Source organism: Neofelis nebulosa, chromosome 5, assembly GCF_028018385.1.
Source record: "Neofelis nebulosa isolate mNeoNeb1 chromosome 5, mNeoNeb1.pri, whole genome shotgun sequence".
Lineage (NCBI taxonomy): Eukaryota > Metazoa > Chordata > Mammalia > Carnivora > Felidae > Neofelis > Neofelis nebulosa.
Genome location: NC_080786.1, coordinates 100,883,692 through 100,905,127, shown reverse-complemented (window position 1 = coordinate 100,905,127; position 21,436 = coordinate 100,883,692). Strand labels below are relative to the sequence as shown.

At 47.6% G+C, this 21,436-nt stretch overlaps 1 protein-coding gene across 1 annotated transcript; it reads left to right on the top strand.

Moving 5' to 3' along the window:
- The first annotated feature begins 5,791 nt into the window (after positions 1–5,791).
- Positions 5,792–20,234, top strand: TAGLN3 (transgelin 3). The gene is made up of 4 exons (XM_058731445.1): positions 5,792–6,123; positions 7,267–7,441; positions 17,667–17,769; positions 19,755–20,234. The coding sequence occupies exons 1-4, from the start codon at positions 5,944–5,946 to the stop codon at positions 19,894–19,896; spliced, it is 600 nt and encodes a 199-aa protein (XP_058587428.1). The 5' UTR covers positions 5,792–5,943; the 3' UTR covers positions 19,897–20,234.
- The last annotated feature ends 1,202 nt before the right edge of the window (positions 20,235–21,436 follow it).

The window sequence follows — 21,436 nt, the reverse complement described above, 5'->3', positions numbered from 1 at the left end:
CTTCAGGACCCCTGACACAGACACTAAACAGGCTAATGTCCTCGAGGACTACAATCTAGGAGTTACCTTTCATACTGAACAGAAATCATTTACCAATCAAATGCACGTGAATCCTGCATGTGCCACGGTGCCTGGTGCTAGAGTGAGTTGACAGCAGACGGCAGGGTGGCCATTCTGGGGCTTGTTCCGCCCAGATACTGCCTAGGCACAAGGATTCAAAAGACAAGAGAAAAGGGCCCTGCGCATGAGAGTTTTCTGAGGTTAAACATCGTAATGTAATAAGCATGCTTAGAGATTTGCAGCACACCTGTAGAGGCAATACAATACGCATAACAGTTAGGGACAGACTATACAGTGTGGGTTTAAATCCTGGCTCACCATTTACAAACACTGAAAGAGCAATTTACTTAACCTGGAAGTTTCCTCAGCTGCAAAACGACATAAAGTTAGGTAATAAAAGCATAAGGATTAAATAATTACATTTAGAACAATGACACATACACATAGGAGTCACTGCCTCTTCACGTTTATTGTGCACTGAACACAGGCCGGTGAGAAACTGGTGGACATAATTCATGCGGGTTAGAAAGGAAAAGAGGCAAGGAAGTGGGCGGGGCTTCCACAACACCTCACTCGCCTGTTAGTTGTGTGCTATCCTTTCAAAGCTTCAAAGGTTAGAAAAGGGGAGGAGGAGGACCCTTCACTATCTGAAGAGAGGAAAAGCCAATTTTAAAATTTAACCTAGCTTTGCAGAAGGTAACATCACAAATTCCAGATGATTTTGTATCTGGTACATCGTTAATTAGTGGGGTTTTTTCCCCAAAGCGCTCTCTTTTTTTCTCTAAAACCACTCCATGCCATGTATCCAGGGACACAGAAAATGCTTGAACAACCAGCAGCCCCTCAGTCCCTTGTCCCCTGGAACTCCTGCATTATGTTAAAAGTGACATGACCCTTCTTAACAATGTCAGCATGTGCAGTAGAAAGAGATAAGGCAAACGCCATACGTAAGGAAGGCTAAGTGAGGTCACAGAATACGTTGGCTTTTGCTGCATCTGTTGAGCTTAGAGACATCTCCAGACCAAATCTAAACAGTATGCTGTTCCCTGAACAGCCAATAGAAAGTTCTGTGTGGAAGAGAGGAGGAAAAGAGCCTTGGGCATGGCTGAGCTTTAGAAAACATGGAGATGGCAAGGAGAACACGACTCTGCCACCTAACTATTCAGTGCCCAAAGGGAATATGCAAATTTTCATTAAATTTGAGACTTTTAAAAAAACAAAACCCAAATAACTAAGGAACTCTTATTTTCTGAAGGAAAGAAGATGGGAGGAATTTAGATACACCTTTTAAAGATCCCTTTTAAATACACATTTAAAAGTAATCTTTAATTTAGAAACATAATCATGTAGTATGGTTGGTTTGATTTAAAAAAATGTATGGGGCATCTGGGTGGCTCAGTCAGGTGACTGACTACAGCTCAGGTCATGATCTCATAGTTCGTGAGTTCGAGCCCCGCGTGGGGTTCTGTGCTGATAGCTTAGAGCCTGGAGCCTGCTTCGGATTCTGTGTCTCCCTCTCTCTCTGTCCCTCCCCTGCTCGTTCTCTGTCTCTCAAAAATAAATAAACATTAAAAAAAAATTGTTTTAATGTGGCACTTTGGTACATCTAGAGAATATACCTAGGAAGAGGCAGGCAGTTTTTCTTTTTTAACCAAATGTGTCTTTTGAGGAAATTATCCTTCCAGACATGTGGGGTCTCCCTTTTCTTGGGCTTTCAGGGGGTTGCTAACAATTTCTTCTACTAAAAAAATTAAAAATAACAATACTAATAAAAGGCTCAAATCAAATGTCAGTTCCCCAGTGAAAGCCTTTCCCAACTTATATCCACCTCAGTTTCTAAGAAGTTAGTTCATTCTGTGCATTCTATTCTCACCTTTTTTTGTTTTACGTTCACTTATTTATTTTGAGAGACACAGAGAGAGAACATGAGCAGGGGAGGGATAGAGAGAGAGGGAGAGAGAGAGAATCCCAATCTCGACGTGAGACTTGAACTCCCTACGCAGGGCTCAAACTCCTGAACCGTGAGATCATGACCTGAGCTGAAATCCAGAGTCGGACGCTTAACCTGAACAGGCGCCCCTCTTCTCACCTTTCTGATAGAATGTAACTGTTTTGAGATTCTCACATATATGCCAGCCTCCCTCTCTCACAGGACCACTGAGGTCAGGAGCTCTGTGCTGACATTGCCTACCCCCAGGCAGCTCTGACTCTGCTGTGTCCCCTTATTTGCTGGCTCCTCCTTCTCACCACCCACTGCTTCAGCGTGAGCATTCCCATGAGTTCTAACCCTGGCCCTCTTCTCCTGCTACTTTGCTTAAGCACCCCTGCTCCTGGTTTTAACCCCACTCGTATGCAGTGATCCAAGTTCATTCCTCCACTCCAGACTTTTGTCTTGAGCCCCAGACCCATAAAATCAACTATCTAATGAGCTGGGATGGATGGTAGCTTCCAGATGCAGTTAGGATGAACCTTGTCATCTTCCCCCTATATGGACCTCCCCCCATGCAAGTCCCCTTACAATAACGGCACCACATCACCCGTTATACAGGTCAAATTCGTGAGTCATACTGACCACGCCCTTTTCCTTCATCCAAATCAATCAGATGATTCTCATTCTCAGTGAAAAAATTCAAACTGTTTTGCATAAGTCCAGTGGCAAGCAAGTCTGGTAAATATTTAACAACTAGCTTTCCAGGCAAAGAAAACAAAACAAGAACACGCTGATTTACAAATTTGCCAACATCCATGCCATAAATACTCCCGTTATGGCCGGTTTGAAGCTACCACTGTGATGTCACTGAATCCACCGAAGCTGGGAAGCGTGGCCAGTAGCAAACCATTACATAGGATATACACCATATAGAGACAGTAAACCTAATAATATTCTCAAAAAACACAGGCAATAGTAATACGTAGCAAAATAAAATAAAAGCGATCTGTTCTGAGTATTCAATATTTGTAAATTACTTAAGTGTAAATTTACATAATTCAATTGCTTGTAATGGCTGAGTGACAAGTGGCTCTCAACATTCCTGAAAATGTAACCATGGGCATTTGCAAGCAGACAACTTTATGGTCTAGAGCTTGCCTGACATCCAAGCCTTACTTTTCTTCCTGTGCGTCTCTTCTCTTTAATCCTATGCTTTGTTGACATTAGAACATTTGCACCTGCCTAAATAAGCTGCCTTTGCCAGCCATGTTCCTGATGCTCACAACCCCTCTTGCTGCAACTCATCCACCTGACAACACCTCTCCCCATTCACCTGGCAAACACCCATTCATCTTTTGAGGCTTAAAGTCATCTCCTTTATAAACCCTTTTCCCAATCCCCTACCCCCTTCCTCTGAGCACCTTGTGCACATTGTTAGCATGACACCTGGCTCGCATTTATTGTTTACCAGTTTAACTTTGCTACTAGACCATGTTGCCATGTCTCATGCATTTTTTGGTACTCAGATACATAGGCCCTTTAAAAAAGTTGTTGAAAAAATTAACTCTAATACTAGTAGACACTCAGTAAATGTCGAGTTGATCCTGTATCTCCCAGGGACCAAGCATTGTTTTCTCAGACAACTTCCTGTGGATTGCTGGACACTTCTCACCTACTCCTTGTTGTGGCTCCCGCTCTTTGCCACTGTATCCTCTTCAGAACCATGAGCTCAATCATTCACTTAAAGTGTCGCAGTTACTTTGTTACAGTGGAAGGGAATGGGTACAAAAGATCTGCGAAAGAAAGAAGAGAGAAAGAAAGAAGAGAATGATAGAAGAGAAAGAAAGAAAGAAAGAAAGAAAGAAAGAAAGAAAGAGAAAAAGAGAAAGAAAGAAGAAAGAAGAGAAAAAAGGATAGAAGAGAAAGAAAGAAAAGAGAAAGGAAAGAAAGAAAAGAAAGAAAGAAGAAAAAAAAGAAAAAAGAGAAAGGAAGGTAAATGTACACGTACATCTTTCAGAATTGTTTTTAGCTTTATATAACAAGCCAACCTCTTCCTTAGAGCAATTCCAGCCACAGAGAAAGTAACATGTCTTTTGTTTGGACCTCATTGACCTTACTGCTGCCACTCAAGATGCAACCCAGTAACTTCCAATATTCTGCTGACAATTTCCCTGCTCTAAGCTCTTCCCCTAAGCCCCAAGGCTCCGGAGACAGTTCTGCCGTCTTTAGAGCTTCTTCAACCGATGATTCCATTCAGCATTAGTCAGTCCTTTCTGTGCCTTTTTCTAAACCCACTGCTCTCCTCAAAGCTGATTCTCTCCCAGACCTTTATGTTTCAAAATTCTCTCTCCAGGCCTTCAGCTACTGACCACAAAGTCTTTTTCTCAGGCATACCGCCCACATTTCTACAAAGTGATTACATTTTCACTAGTCCAGGCCCCAGTGGGTAGGAGATTCCTCTCCATACATGTATTATTTGATGCCTGCCTAGCTTTCAACCAATTTTGCGCAGGGACAAAGATTACCTGCCTGTGCACCAGAATTGCTTTATCTAATGTGCCCAAGTCAACTGGTTCCAGGGGCAAGAATTCGATTTGATTCTTCTCCAGCACAATACTTGGCATAGTTAAGCGCTCAAGTCATATTTGCTGCATGAACCAAAAGAACAGATGTTTGAGTGTTTTTCTCATGAAAAGGACCCAGAGATTCACACAACACCAATGAGACTTTACCCCCAAGTCACTTACAGTCTAGGAAGACAGATTGCCAAGTTGTTGAGCAGTTATAAAAATTTCAGGCCAACTTAGATCTAAGTTGATTACTCCTCCGGTCTTGTTTGACCAATCAGTTACCACAGTGGGGCCTGACAGGCCCTTGACTAAAACACACAGATGAAATGGTTACACGCTACCAAAACCTTTCACTCCACGAGCTCTTAGTACATTGACAGTGAGCTTTGTTTCTTTATAGAACATGCTCTTAGTATCTTTCTATTATAGAAAGATAATAGTATCTTTCTATTAAAAATAGCATTTAAAAGGTTCATTCTTTGGATAAGTCAAACTGAGGCACAACAGTTACGGCCAGGATGGAAGTTTCCAGATGAAATCTGGCTGGCAGCTGAACAAGTTAATGGATGCAGCTCTCAGCCCCTCCCCTCTTGTCCAGCCAGACAACTGTTACCCCAGGGCAGAAGGAAAGTGGTCTGGCAACTCCTGACAGATGGACAGCTGACAGAATGGACCCTCCCCTAGGCCCCAGGCCTTGTGCAGCTGTGCTCCGGCCTTGTATACAATCGGCTGTCTCCCCCAGAGGAGGGGAAAGAATTGTGCAGCCAGAAAGAAGCTCTCAGCGGGAGGGAGGTGGGCGGGATTGATTGACATACGAGAGGGCTGGCTTTTTGGAGGGCTCTTAGCAACGGCCCCGGTTTGACCCTCCTCAGCTAGAAGAAAATCGAATCAGTGTACCATTCTTCCAGGCGCCATGCAGCATCAGCAACTGAACGTCAAGGCGGCCTTCCTTCCTTCCTGTTAATTACCTGCTCTCTCCCATTTCAGGATCCCCATCTCTGCAAAGTGCTTCTGGAGAGGGGACGCCACGACCACCACCCAGCCCCCTTGCTGCCTGGGGTTTCAGCCTTGATTGTGAGTCCTTGTACATCACCTCATCTCATCCCATCGATAGGCGGGACCGAGAGGGGCGTTCCAGCCCCCCTGGACCAGCAGGGGCTTTATTCTAGAGTCACTGGCGCGTGGCTGCGCTTTCCCTTCGCGTTGGTAGGTGAAACCCCAGTGGCTTCATTGGCTCCTTGATTTAAACCACGCCCGGCTTTCTGCCCGCTTTGCTGCTGCTGGGCCAGGCCGCCCAGCCACGTCCCAGCCCCCGTTCGCAGGGAGCCGGGCCGCTGCTGCTATTGTGTGGATGCCGCGCGTGTCCTCTCTTCTCTTCCAGAGATGGCTAACAGGGGCCCGAGCTATGGCTTAAGCCGAGAGGTGCAGGAGAAGATCGAGCAGAAGTACGATGCGGACCTGGAGAACAAGCTGGTGGACTGGATCATCCTGCAGTGCGCCGAGGACATAGAGCACCCGCCCCCCGGCAGGGCCCATTTTCAGAAATGGTTAATGGACGGGACGGTAAGGCCGGCTGCGATCTTGGTGGCCAGGGCAGTGGGCTGGGAACCCCTCCTGGACTTTCTCTTCTAACAGGAGGCTGCAGGTGGAGCTGCGGCTGCCAAACTCTGTGTCTCGCGGGGTGGGAATGGAAATGCCTTTATTTCTTCGGGGTGGAAGGTCTGCGCTCCCCGCACAATTCCCTTCCTAGCTTAAGGACTCTCCACCCAGCTGAGACATGGCAGCTTCCTTGGGAGTTGTTGCCAAATTAAAAGCCCTTTTTGCTTTCTCCAGTGGGAATAATCAGATAAGGATTTCCCTTAGATTTCTCCAGACTTTTGGTCCATCAGCGCGTGGGGTGGCGGGAGTAATTATTCCTCCCCCGTGGGGAATGGATTAGTTACAAAGTACAACAAAAGAAAGGGTCAGAGAGACTAACCACCTTCCCATCCTTCCCCAAGCCATGCTGCCTGGGGTGCTGGATGTCTTGAATGCATGGGTTCTCAAGAAACCGAAGGGAATCCTTACTTGGTAACTGCTTTTCTGACCAGATGCTCTCGTGCGTTTGGGGGTTGGAGACTGCTGATTCGAACAAGCCCGTCTTTTCCCCGCAGGCTGTGATTTACTGTTACATAACAGCTATCCTACGTTTCTGTTGGGTCGCCCAGGACTTGGGTTACAAGCATCTAGGAGGAGGGTACCCGGTTCAGCTCTTTTATACCTCATTGGCACATATGGGTTGAGTTATTGAAGGCTGATTCTGATCTGCCCTTTGAGAGAAGAAATAATATTCGATTCTATTATTTGACCTCTCCTCCTTCCATTGAAAGTCTGGAAATCACGGGCTCATCATCATACATTGTTCCCTATTTGTAAACATTCTTTCCCTCCCCCAGAGAAAGGAAGGGAGGAGCCAGCAGGGAAGGGGGTTCCCAGGATGCAGGACCCACGGTAGCCAGGAGCAGCCCTGGGAGTGAGGCCACCTGGGTCTCTGGGGTTTGGCGTGGGAACCTGGCCACCCAGCCCTGAGCCGTGCCTTCCTGGGGCGCAAGACTTGCCTCTGCCCAAACCCGGAAACTGTGCGCTATAGGCCTAGGACTCACTTTGCATTAATGATGGATAAATACAAAGGGAAACATTGATTTTGTCTCCCCTTTCTCTCTTCAGGTCCTGTGCAAGCTGATAAACAGTTTATACCCACCGGGACAGGAACCCATTCCCAAGATCTCAGAATCAAAGATGGCTTTTAAGCAGATGGAGCAAATCTCCCAGTTCCTAAAAGCTGCAGAAATTTACGGTGTCAGGACCACTGACATTTTTCAGACGGTGGATCTATGGGAAGGTAAACAGCCCTCATGCCTTTGGGGTTATTCCCCCTCCCCCTCCACTTTGGCCATCTCTTTGGGAAACCTGTTCACAGTGTTCTTCCTTATGCCTGTGTGTGCCCCTGTGGGGTGGAGGGTGGGGGTGGAATGGGGGTTATCCGCTGTGACCCCGGGGCACTGTTAGCTTACCGCTTTGTGATATTCTATTGTATTGACAAGGCTACCCTCCTCTGAGGGAAGGCGCACCCTGGGGACATGGCGGGGGACCTCAGCAAACCAGCATGTAAACAGAAGCCTCCATGGAGAGAAAGCTAAAATGGTTACATGGATGCCTTTCATTCCTGTTACCCCTCCCACAACGTACTCTTTCTGAACAAATGGTAGCTACTGGAAGAGAAGGGGGGGTGGGTGGTGAGTGTGCTTCTGACTCACCGGCAGCAACAGGGCTCGTAGACAAAGCCGCCTGGTGCGGTCTGTCATTCAGTCTGAGAAATCAAGAGCACCCCAACCTTTTACGAAACTATTATCTGAGGGCTTGGTGACTATCCCTTCCAGATATATATTCTGCTCAGAAAGTGTGAAACGTGATTTTTTTTTTTTCTTTCACATTTGTGAATTGACTTGTGAGGCATAAGTCTTATGAGGCATAAAAGTCAAATCACATTTCTGGACATATTTGACAGTCCACCATTACTGGGGGAAATGGTGTGAATGGAGACACGGCCCAAGAAGTTGGGACCTGTGGTCATAGTGCTTAGTGTTCTCCTGGGCCCGAATGTGTGTGCCCATCCGTGCAACGGTTCCATGCCAGGCTGGCCAGGCACTGGAGCTATGGAACAGTTCAAGCAGGCCTTCCAGGTAGGCTCTGCTCGCTCATGCTCAGTCCCTGGCTGTTAGCAGTGGTGCGCCCAATAGGATGCCCAGGGCAGTGACCCAAATGGCCCCCCTGATAGTGAGAAGGGGGTAACTTTCCTGTGATCGGGAGACATGGTATTTTAAGAGGTATTTAGATGATGGATGAAACAGATTTCTAGCAGAGGACCATCCTACGAAACAACTTCTAAAGAAACAATTGCCTCCTTAACCCTTACACCCCCTCTGTGTCAGGCAGAGAGAGCTGGTATTTCCTGTTTCTCTCACACGTGAGTTGTTAAAATCCCAAGACACCCATCACATAACCTGTGTTTTGCCATTACTTAGAAAGTCAGATATCCAGACCTTCAGGCCAGGCCATTGGACTTCTTGGCTACTCACTTCCAAATCTCGTGAATGTCACAGTTGAGACTTGGTTTCTGCTCTTTAGACCAAAACGATGATGATTTTCCCAGCTAATAAAGAGAGCCCCTGCCTATTGATATTTCCCCATACAAGTACTTTACTGTGTAATGCCTATTAATTCTCCTCCAGTTCTATGAGGTGTTGTTAATTTTCCCATTTCAAAGAGGATGAAGCTGAAGCTTGTTCATGAGTACTTGTACGCATCGTATGGCCTGTAATTAGCAGAGCCAGGGCTCAAACTTGAACTCTCTGAGGCCAGAAAATAGGGCCTCAACTAGTCTGCCCTGTCATGCTTTGACCAGGAGGCTGTTTCCTGCACCTGCACCACGAGTGTGCTGGTGAGTCATAACAGGAGGATGAAGAAGAGAAGGAGGAGGAGGAGTCAGGACTGTGTGGGACAGAAGGGTGGAGCCCCTGTATTAGGAGTTCATGTGAATAGAAGGGTGAGCCGCCCACCAAGTGCAGGAAGTATGTAGGAAGAGAAGGAAACTGGGAAGTCTGTAGGAGATGTGGACCCCGAGCTTGCTTCTCTGTCTTTACTCGACTGACGATGTTTTACTTGCGTTTCCACTTTTATCAGAGATCACGCAGGTAAACTTGACATCCCGGAGGTGCTGGCAGTGACAAGGAGGGGTGTAGGGAGCCACGGTCCCTGATTAACAGAGCAGGGGGAGGTTTACACCACCTGTCCCAGCCCTGTGTGTTCATACTTCTTAAGGGAGAGGGAGGTCAAGAAGCATGAATGAGACTGTGGTCGCCTAAGGTAGGGTCGTGGACAGGTGGGCTCCAAGCCAGGTTAATACTCCTAGAAAAAGGAAACCAGGCAGACACGGAGCCAGGGCAAAAAGGATGAAGCTTTAAAGGAAAAAAGGAAGGGGATTCACTCCAAGGGTGGCTGACCGGGTATAGGTAGCCATGACTGACACTAACAAAGCAGATGCCTGGGAGTGTCCACGGCCTCCCGTGGGCCCCTTCATGAGAGGACTGAGGTTCCGGAAGAGTCATTCTAAGGGAGGGGGCCTCTGGATCACTGACTGAGGCTCAAGCCAGAGCTGGTTACCATACAATGGAGCAAGAGGTAGGAAAGTGGGTTGCTTTGGGCAGAGAAGGGAGAGGCGGGCTTGGCCTTGAGCAAGGCCAGGGTGAGACCCAGGGTACTGAGTGAGAGAGGCTGGGTGCTTCCTGCCAGAGCCAGTTGTCGCTCGCGTCTGGGGATGAGCAAGCCTGAATCAAAGGGATGCTGCAAGGCGGGGTCGGCATGTGTCAGTGTGAGGGTGCCCGTGTCTACTCACACAGCTATCAAGCTGGCCATTTGCTTGGCTTCATGCCGCATCCCCCCTACTGCTCCGACGGTGGTTTTCCGTTTATTCCCATTCCCTCTTGATGCCACACACTGGGGATGTGGTGGCTGTGGCTGCTGCGGGTCCAGCCCTTCTCTCTTGGGCACTTCTCTTCCTCCTCTGCAGGCACTTTATGCTCAACAGCTCTCTGCCCCCTGCCCCCCATCTCCCCCGCTTGGCATCTTCCCAATAGGGTTCTGCTTGCCCACGGCTGCCCAGTGACTCCATGTTGCTCTGAGGTTGCAGACAAATGAAGCTGCAGGAGGCCAGGCTTGCAAGATGCCCTCCCATTTAGGCTTCAGTTAGATAGGCAGGGGCCCCAAATGGACCCATTATGCTGAAACCCCTGTTCGATGCACACTGAGATGTTTGGAATGGACTTAGGAGCAACCAGAATAAAAGGTCCTGGGCTTTAAAAAGGAACCCCAGGGGCGCCTGGGTGGTTCAGTCGGTTAAGCGTCCGACTTCGGCTCAGGTCATGATCTCGCGGTCCGTGGGTTCGAGCCCCACGTCGGGCTCTGTGCTGACAGCTCAGAGCCTGGAGCCTGTTTCAGATTCTGTGTCTCCCTCTCTCTGACCCTCCCCCGTTCATGCTCTGTCTCTCTCTGTCTCAAAAATAAATAAACGTTAGGGGCGCCTGGGTGGCGCAGTCGGTTGGGCGTCCGACTTCAGCCAGGTCACGATCTCGAGGTCCGTGAGTTCGAGCCCCGCGTCAGGCTCTGGGCTGATGGCTCCGAGCCTGGAGCCTGTTTCCGATTCTGTGTCTCCCTCTCTGTCTGCCCCTCCCCCATTCATGCTCTGTCTCTCTCTGTCCCAAAAATAAATAAATGTTGAAAAAAAAATTAAAAAAATAAATAAATAAATAAATAAACGTTAAAAAAAAAAAAAAATTTAAAAAGGAACCCCAGGCCTGAACATCGGCCCAGAAAACAACCCAACCAAAGGATATTAGAGACAGAGCTACTGAAGTTCCTCTGGGAGGAAGCTGGGTGAGCAATCCCTTTCAGGGCTGGGGAGGAAGCTGGGGCCGCTTAGAGCCCTGGGAGAGGACTAAAGAAGTCTTTCTCTTGCATGAGGGCAGGTGGATGCTGACAGGTTCCTTCTGGATTTGTGGAGGGTGCCGGGAGGGGGTGGGAGTGGGGCTGTCTCAGCTGCCCATGACTCAGGAGAGCATACTGGAGCTTAGACGTCAGTGTCTTTTCTGTGGAGGGAAAGTGAGAAGGAGACGAAGGAGGAGCAGGAAAAGGAAGTATGTGTGTTTGTGTGTGAGAGAGACAGAGAATGAGAGAGAACACGGGAGCACTAGGGGGTGTGCTGGTCAGAAAGACTCAAAGAAAACTTACCCTGGAAGGTGGTACAACACAGATTTCTAAGACTGCCTGGTTCACATCTCTGTTCCACCACTTATCAATTAACTTTTCTAAGCTTGGATTTTCTCAGCTATTTCACAGGGTTGACATGGGGATTAAAGGGGATGATGCATTAGAAGTTGCTTAGCAAAGTGTCTGGCAACCGTAGAGCATAATATACGGTGGCAAGGTAAACATTACTACAGTCATTGCCCTGTCCCTTTTTAGGACAAATTGAAAATGAGGGTGGCGGGAGCAAGGCTGGAAAGGCACATATTCTGCCTTGGAACAGATGGACTTCATTAATGGCTTCATACAGAAGCCGGTGTTGTTGCCTGGATGGCATTCGCCCTCTGTCTGTCGTGTGGTGCCTTCACTGAATCGGCCAGCCTCCAATATGGAGGGGCCGGCATCACGGGTCACCTTACTGACTTTTTTCTATCCTGTGGCCATTACCCTCTTGACATCTTTCCCCAGAATATATTGCTTTGCCAATTCCAGACCCAGAAGATCTTGGTACAGTGAAAAAAGCATGAGTTTGGAGTGAGATAGATGGGTTGAAGCTCTTTAGCTACATGCCAACTTTGTGAACTTGTTTCAGTGCTCAGCTACTCAGAGCCTCAGTTTCCTTCTCTGTAAATAAGTCTAGCACCTTCCTCGGAAGGTTCTTGTAAGGATTAAATGTGTAAAATGCCTGTGACCGTGCCTGGCTAATAGACACCTAATAAATGTTGGCTTCCTTCCCCCTATACTATAAGTCCATCAGCAACTACCTTTTGGTTTCTTTGCACAGCCACATGGTGAACAAGCGTTAGACATGTAGAATTCTAGAATGTCAGAGCAGGCAAGACTCAAAGATCAATCCAATCTGATTACTTTTCTCAGGAGTCCTACTGACAAGGATCCTGGCCACATGGTTTTGCCCTGCCCCCCTGTTCCCTTTCCTTGATGACTAGGAGTCAGGGAAGAGTGTGGTTTATATTGGGGGGGGGAGTACCTGGCAGTCCAAATATATTCTCTCTGGGGAGGTGGCTCTATATGTGTCATTCCGTAACAGCAAGAACAAGGAAACATTTCACCCAACTCGAGAGACACTTGGGGGTCTTGTGAGGTACCTGTAGTGACTTGAGTCATCATAACGTGCCTGCTGCTTGCAGTCTCCACAGCCTCCACTGCTCGTGACTTTGTTCGGTGGGTTTTTCCTTCAGCCGTGGTTCTCAACCTCGAGCCTGGCAGGTTTATGAAAACACAGCCCCAGTGTTTCTGAGGTATTAAATCTGGGGTAGGGCCCAGAAATTTGCATTGCTTACCAATTCATAGGTGATGCTGCTTCTGCTGGTCTGGGAACCTGGCTTTGAGAACCAACAGAGTGTCTGCAGAAAGGCAAGCGACAAAAATTTGTGAAACTCACAGAGCAAGCCCAACCTACTCTCTGACATTTCTCCTTTGACCGTAGCAATATTTTCTCAATCTTGAGGAGAGAATTGGGGACTGTGCCTAAGTTATTACTCAAGGAAAACAGAAATGATACCAGAAAGATGAAAACAGCCAGTATTTCAAGAGTAACACAGATGAGTCAAGACGGATAACAAAACAAAGTAGCTCTGAAGCAGAAGTTTTGACTGTAAACTGTGAAACACTTTTATTTTTTAAAACCACTTATTTATCTATTTAGAGAGTGAGAGAGAGCACTAGCAGGGGAGGGGCAGAGAAAGAGGGAGACAGCGAATCCCAGGCAGGCTCCCTTTATGGTAATAGCACTCAGACTTTATGGGTAATAAGAATCCCTGGTTGGGGGGGGCGGGAGAGCCTTATGGTGCAGAGCCCTCGGCCCCACCCCCCGGAAGTTATCATTCAGTAGTCTGAAGTACAAGACCACACTTGGGGAAACACCGCTTTGTGCTAATGCAGGAAAGAGGGCACACTCAGTTGTCTGAGCAAAGGTTTGCCAGGTTGAGTACAAGGGAGGCTGCTACACCACCATCTCATTTTTTATGATTGCAAGTCTAAATATCAGCCCCTCCTGTAAGAGGAGGCTAGAAGAGTCCAGCTCACCTGATCAAAGTGCTGAGCTGGTAGTGCACATTTGGCCCCTCCGATTCCGTGTGTCACTTCCCTTTTTATGGCCAGTGGTCTCACTTTTAGGTCACCACCAAGGACTCAGCATCTAGAAAATTCCCAGTCCTTCCCAGTAGTCATTGCTTCTTTTAGGAGAGTCTTCTTCTTTTTTTTCTTTTTTCTTTTTTCTTGGAAGAATAGCCTTGAGCAGTGTTTTCAAGCTGCCTTGCCAAAGTATCTAGGGTGTAGCTTTCAGGGAGCAAAGAGAGTCCAAGCTGCCGGACTCCGAGCTGGCTCCCAGCTTGGATCAGAGCCCTTCTAATTATTGACTTTACCATTTGACTTTGCGCAAGATGTCTCCAAAGGGAGGAGTTTTTGCTTAAGGAATAGCGTGTAGTACTTACCGTGTGCTAGACCTTGCAATGTTTTTAACAAGTGAAAACCCAAGAGTGGAACAATGCTTGCCTCTCCATCTGGCTGTATCCGAGTCATCTCAGGAGATTGCTCCAGAATCAGAATTTTTAAGATTCGCAGGTATTTCTTTCTTTCTTTTTTTTTTTTTTTTAACGTTCATTTATGTTTGAGAGAGAGAGACAGAGTGTGAGCTGGGGAGGGGCAGAGAGAGAGGAGACACGGAATCTGAAGCAGGCTCCAGGCTCTGAGCTCGAACCCACGAACCATGAGATTATGACCTGAGCAGAAGTCAGATGCTTAACCGACTGAGCCACCCAGGCACCCCTCATTCTCAGGTATTTCTGGTAATCAGTCTAGTTTGAGAGCCACCGTGCTTCTCAAACTTGCCTAATGGTGTAAATCACCTGGCGAGCTTATTACAAATATAAACTCCCAGGCCTCTCCCCAGGCCTACTGAATCCATCTGTAAGGGGAATGACCTCAAAATTCATATTTTTAAAGAGATGTCCCCCACACTATCCCATAAATAGTCCAAGAGGCTTGGGAAACCTTGTTCTGAAGTAGGCCGTGTTCTAGGCAGATAGTTGTAAGATTCACAGATCTTCCTTAACCTCACTGCTCCTTTGGATATTTAATATGTGACCCCCAGTTATAGAAATCAGCCTCTACAAATGGTCCCTTCCCTCCAGCAGCATGTGATCTGGGCTTCTGAACTGGCAAGAGAGGTGAGGCTAGAAAAAGGCCCTCTCACCATTTCATGCTGGAGTTCATGAGGGATGTCTGTTAGAAAGCTGAGTAGGCATGCCAGGAAAGCAAGATAGACAAGTTAGAGGGGCAGATTCCTGCTCATAGTGTTACTTAGAATCTTGGCCAGGATGAACTTGACCGGCACACTGATGGGGGACTCTAGGCCCCAACTCTTCTTCTTGCTTTAACCTTATTTGAGTTGCGACCTGGAGAAATTATTCCAGACAAAAACGCTCAGAGACTTATGGCTCTCGGGGTTGGTACTGTTGAACTTATGGGGCGCAAGAACAGTGACCCAGTTTTGTCCCCCTGTGCATTCCCTCTGGCCTGGTCCTCACACAGCCACTGCCACCCCTGCAGGTTATCTCTGATCACCAAGGAATGTGCCACCACAACCAACCTGCAGTGGGGACCCATGGCTGATGGTGGCCTAGTGGACTGTTTGTGGGCTTTGCATTCAGACACCTGAGCTAGAGCCAGGCTCTGGTTTACTTGCTGAGTGACTCTGGGCTCGTTAATTAACCTCCCTGAATTCATTTTCCCATTCATACACTGGAGGGAATAATATCAATTCCACTGGTTTGATACCATGTATAAAAATATCTGGCTTATAATTTATATCAAATCTCTTGCCTTGGGACCTTTCTTAAGGAAAACTTTTCCAATGTGTTTTTGTCAAATAACGCCTCCTTCCCTAGCTTCTTCTGCCCAATCGTGTAATTGCTTCCTTTCCCACCTTCCAGGATATATCTTTCCTTGCCAACTTTTCCCCCTCCTTCCTGCCTGGTTTCATGCCGTGTGTATGACACCAGCTAGCTCCCTGTGAAGGGGGCTGGGTCTGTGCTAACACAACCTGCCTCTGCACCCGGGGCTCCAGGGTCATATCTGTGGCTGGGTTGCTGGCTGTCAGGCTGCACGTTCCCCCAGATCCTGGACTTCCTAGACCTGTGCTTTCCAACCACCAGAAACCGATTTCCTGTGTGGCCCTTGTACAGAGTAGGGTTAAATGGTATACTCTAACCTTCCCAACCCTCCCTGTGCTTAATTCTTGCTGTAAGTTCTCTTTAATGGATCACTGCTTAAGAGCAAACCCTCTCTCCATCTCTTTCCACAGTGATCCCTCAGAATATCATCACTACAGCTCTATTTAAAAAAAAAAAAAAAAAAAAAGGATCGCGTTACACAGTGACAATTACAGAAAAGCTTTTTTTTTTTTTGTTTTGTTTTTTTTTTTAATGTTTATTTATTTTTGAGACAGAGAGAGACAGAGCATGAACGGGGGAGGGTCACAGAGAGAAGGAGACACAGAATCTGAAACAGGCTCCAGGCTCTGAGCTGTCAGCACAGAGCCCGACGCGGGGCTCGAACCCACGAACCGTGAGATCATGACCTGAGCCGAAGTCGGACGCTTAACCAACTGAGCCACCCAGGCGCCCCCAGAAAAGCTTTTTATCTACGAGAAGTCATTCTAATAACCACTTCTGGGTTTGCTCTTAAGTCTTATGATTCCTTGTGCCCTCCCCCACCCATCTGCTGCCCAGACACTTCCGTTCTGTTCTGCACGCCCCCCCCCCACCTCCTTCCCCCCCACCCAGCACTGTAACTATCAGCTAACCCAGCCAGGCCTCAGGATTCCCGAAACCGCCCTGTGGTTAATGGGGTAGGGAAGAAAAGTGAGGGAAAATGAATCTACTCTTTTTCTTTCTTTCTTTCTTTCTTTCTTTCTCTCTCTCTCTCTCTCTCTCTCTCTCTCTCTCTCTCTCTCCTCTTTGAATAGATGGACATCCTGAACTGGACTTCCTCTGTGGACCTGAATTGTTTATTTCATTAGAGTTCTACTCCAGTCTTGTTTACCATCTGCCTTTCTCCTGTAATTCTGTATTCCCCAGTGACCAAGCTGCAGCAGCACGGTGGGGGGAGAGAGCACAGATGGTTCGCTCAGTGCAACGAGGGCCTTTTAGTATTTGCCCTTAACTTTTGCAGCTTCACCCCCCCCCCACCCTACCCGCCCCACTGAACGCTGCCTTCCTTGCTAACCCTGTGCCTTGAGCTTTGCACCCCACATCCCGTGCCGTGCACGGATCTCTGTCTAATCCAGGGCTGACCACGAGGTAGCATCTTTCCCAGCCCCAGGCCTGGCAGTCAGCTGGGAGGGAGGAAAGGAGAGAGGACGAGAGGAACAGGCTGACTTTCAGGGTCACTTGCCTCCTCTGTGGATTCAGGGTCACTGGGCTCCTCAGGGCATGCCCCCCCCCTTCCCACTGTATGAAGGGGCACACCACACATCTCTCTCTGTCTCTCTCTCTCTCTCTCTCACACACACACACACACACACACACACACACACGACAGCTATTTATTATTTCCATTTAGCTCCTTCCAAGCTGCACAAAATAAAGGGCCTATCATTTGTGTCACATTGAGTGCTTTCTGTGTTGATTTGCTTGCCTTCATTTGCCAGCCTCCAGCCCAAAGAGCAAAGTGAATACCCTTTGAATCAATTGAATACATCAAGTGAATACAATTTGATGCACATGGGTGATTTTAGACCCTTTTAACCCAGAGAAAGTAAGAGAGGAGCCACCTGGGGTTTGGCACACTGAATCCAGCCAAGCAACTTCTTTCCAGTTTCCTTTTCCCCCTACCCCCAGTCCTGAGGAAAATCGTCTTCTGTGGACCAGCTCGCAAGCCGACCCACAGGATTTCCCCTTGCCACAGTCTGTAGAACCCACAGAGGCAAGGGCCTCTGCTTAGGGCAGGGACCTACTTGTGTCTGGGCTGATAAGTGTTTGGAATGTTTTATTCATTCGGCAACTATGAATGAGTTAGAAACTGGGCGAGTCATATAGAGACTAGCCAGGTAGTTTTTTGTTCTTTTCTGGGAAGTTTTGCTATGATTATCTTCGGGGCTTTGAGAAGTATTTGGTATCCCTCCTCTTGAATGGGATCGGCCTACAGCCTCCCATCAGAACTTCCTTCCCAGAGGACCAGCCCCATCCTTCCAGATTCCTTAGCCCTGACACATGCTTGGCTTTAATGTCTTTGTTGGCTTGTAGGGAAGGACATGGCGGCTGTGCAGAGGACTCTGATGGCTCTTGGCAGCGTTGCAGTCACCAAGGATGATGGCTGCTACAGGGGAGAGCCATCCTGGTTTCACAGGTAAATATCCCTTCCTGCCACCACTCACCACGCTCCACTCGGCAACCAAGGAGGGTGATTTTTACCAGAAAGAGCATCTGGAGCACTAGAGGCTATTTCAACACAAAGCACTCAGGGCCCCCACAGCTGATTCCCCAGGAACAAGGGAAGACTGATGCTGTCATTCAGGTCAACAGCCCACCTAGGGCAGAAAGGATTGGGGGTTTCCTGCTGGATACTGGGACCCTCCGGCTGAGCAGGACTGACTGACTGACTGACTTTTCTCAGAAGGGGCTTGAGGTCTGAACTTGGTTTTGTTATGATCCAAGGAGACCTAAAGTAAACTTATTTACTTATTTATTCTTGAACTTAATGAAGGGAACATATGTCCTGGTTAATGCCTGTTGTCCCAGTGTATTTCTTTATTTTTTTTTTTAATGTTTACTTGTTCATTTTGAGAGAGAGAAAGAGAGAGAGCACGTGCATATGAGCAGGGAGGGGCAGAGAGCAAGGGAGAGAGAGAGACTCCCAAGCAGGCTCCACACTATCTGCACAGAGCCTGATGTGGGGCTCGATCCCACAGATTGTGAGATCATGACTGAGCCAAAATCAAGAGTCAGATGTTTAACCAACTGAGCCTCCCAGGCAACCCCCCAGCGTATTTATTAATAGCTGTCTCTTTCACTTTCAAAAGTGGCATGGTCTGGATAATGTATTATGTGGTCATATCAGTAAAGGGTTTATTTTCTTGTCCTTGTTTTCAAGGGTGGGGGAAGCAAGGAAGGTGAAACTCCACCCAATAGCTCAGGGGGCCTTGGAGACAAAAGAGTACTTTGTAGCAGATAATTGACCCTTCATTTCCCTAACCTGGCTTTCTTTGTCTAGACAGTTATAAAAAGTTACCCCCTTGTGTCATTTTAAATGAACCTTGTCGGGGCGCCTGGGTGGCGCAGTCGGTTAAGCGTCCGACTTCAGCCAGGTCACGATCTCGCGGTCCGTGAGTTCGAGCCCCGCGTCAGGCTCTGGGCTGATGGCTCGGAGCCTGGAGCCTGTTTCCGATTCTGTGTCTCCCTCTCTCTCTGCCCCTCCCCCGTTCATGCTCTGTCTCTCTCTGTCCCAAAAAATAAAAATTAAAAAAAAAAAAAAAAAAAAAGAAAATGAACCTTGTCTGAAAATCTCCTAGATTTTGGCCAGTTGAAACTCTGCTTTTAGTCCCAGCTTTGCTAGTGACATATCGTGGTTTATATGACCCACAAAACCAAAATTAATTACTACCTGGCTCTTTACTGAAGTTTGCTGACCTCTGGGTAAGAGTAAGAAAATTTCCCTCCTTAACTCCTAGGTCCTACAGCTCTAAAACAGGAACATTAATCCTTGGCCCTACACAGGGAAAGGCTGAATGGGATTTATGACATGCTTTGTAAGAAGACCTGACTGTAATTTTCACAAGGGCTTGAGGTAACTTTGAGAGAGAGGGTGACAGGAAAGTTGTCTGAGTGAAGTCTTCAGAAAGGAAGCCACTGACTCTTTCGTGGAAATTCTGAAAAATCATCTGGGTTCTAAGGAGTGGAGAGCTCCTGTGTCATGGAAGGGCCTATTTGGAGTAGGGCTAGAGCTCGTGATAGGACCATAGCCCGGGGTAGGAACATAGCCCAGGATAGGAATAATGATCAGAGTAGGGCCATAGCTTAGGCTGGGGCCATAGACCAGGTAGGGACTCATAGATCAAGGTAGGACCATAGCTCATGATAGGCTTATAGCTCAGGGTAGGACCTTGGCTCATGGTAGGGTCATAGCCCATGGTGGCCATTGCTCAAGGTAGGACTGTAGCTCAGGGTAGGATCACAGTTCCTATCAGTACTATAGTTCAGTATAGGGTCTGCTATTCTATTTGGTGGCCTTGGGTTCTGTTTGGTGACCCCAGTAGAGTCTTTCTAACTACGTGTCTTGGGAAGGGCTTGAAAACTGTCAGAATGACATTATTGCATCTCACTTCCCCTGCCCAGGAAAGCCCAGCAGAATCGGAGAGGATTTTCAGAGGAGCAGCTTCGCCAGGGACAGAACGTCATCGGCCTGCAGATGGGCAGCAACAAGGGAGCCTCCCAGGCAGGCATGACCGGGTACGGGATGCCCAGGCAGATCATGTAAGATGCTGCCTCCTGCCCCCCCGTAGAGAGGACGAATGTTCCACACCACGGTCTCTGTGATAAAGAAATAGTTAGTCACCTTCTGACCTTCTGTTTCTCAAAGCCTCCCAGTTTCTGGTTTTTGCAAGTGCTGCATTTCTGCTGAGAATCCGCGTTGCCTACTGCTGCCACCTTGTGTTCATTTAGAACTATGCAAAGACTCCGCCTCCTCTTCCTGAGCTCCCTCTTTTGCCCAAGAGTCTCCCTTTGTCTGATTATTTATTTATTTATTTGCCAAAAACTCCCCTCCTCAACTTATTAGAACAGACCTAATAAACAAATTAGTCTTGTGTCTTCAAACGTAAACTTCATTCTTCGCCATAGGGTCTTTGCCACGCAGGGCTGGCCTCCGTCCATTCAGGGGGCCAGCAAGACGGAATGAGGCTTAAGCTGAAGGTGTACAACTATAGGCTCTCTCTGAGGAAGCCCTGATCAGGTTGTGTTCTGTGTCTCAGCCACGGAAGTGGAAGTTTAGACATAGTTTTGCCCGCTCTGATAGCCTAAAGCCAGGAGTTCCAGAACAAGGTCTTTGAGTCACTTGGGCAAAGTACCTACCTTGTGCCTATGATGCTGGACTCCGGGGGAGGGAACCCCGGAATGAGCAAGCCGAAGCCCCAGTTCTTAAGGGGCTCTCATATAGAGGCCCAGGAAGTATTTGCTGGATGGGTGGTTTTATCAAACAGCGGGTGACGGTCGAAGGAAAGAGCGGTTGTTACTTCTGTACCAGTCTTTCCCCTGTAGGCCGGACCCTGGGTCTGATGTCCACGTTGATATGGTTCTTCATAAGCCAAGCATTAGAGGCAATGTAGATTGCTCCCTTACACTCACTTACAGGGTCTAAATCCGTAAAACTGCTGGATATTGCCGAAGACAGACATCTAGCTAAGATGGGAGAGGTTCCAAAGATTCTCTCATCCATATGAAAATTAAGAAGGCCAATAAACTTCGAGACCACTGTTTAATCTTATTCTTTCCTACCAGTAGAAACAAGAAAAAGTGATTCATTTAGTAAGAAAAGAGATGAGGCCTTTTATCCATATAATGAATTATTAAGAAAAGGTAAAATAAATGAAACTATAGATATTGCCACTTCCTAAATGTTTGGGTGTTGGCTTTTCAGACCGTGTTCTCTGCAGTTCCAGGCGTCCAGAGGGATTTCTATGGGATCCCCGTTGGGGTGGGCAGCGCTGCTTAGGAGGCAGAATCCTGGGTCCCCATTTGTTCTTCCAAGAGAGCATCACTGATCTTATTTTCTATATTAGGATTCAGCATAAGACTTTAAGACTTTTAATATTAAAAAAAAAAAAAAAAAGGATAGCCTGAGTCACACAAGGAATATAATGTATCCTTTGGGAGCCCCAGAGACTTTCTAACAGCCACTGGTGAGTTGTCCATTCCTGGAAAGATGTCACATGAACATGGCAGCTGAACCTTTACCTCAGAGTTGTCACAAAAGCAAGAGAGGCGGGTTGATGGAAAAGAGTAAAATAAGACTGGGAGGA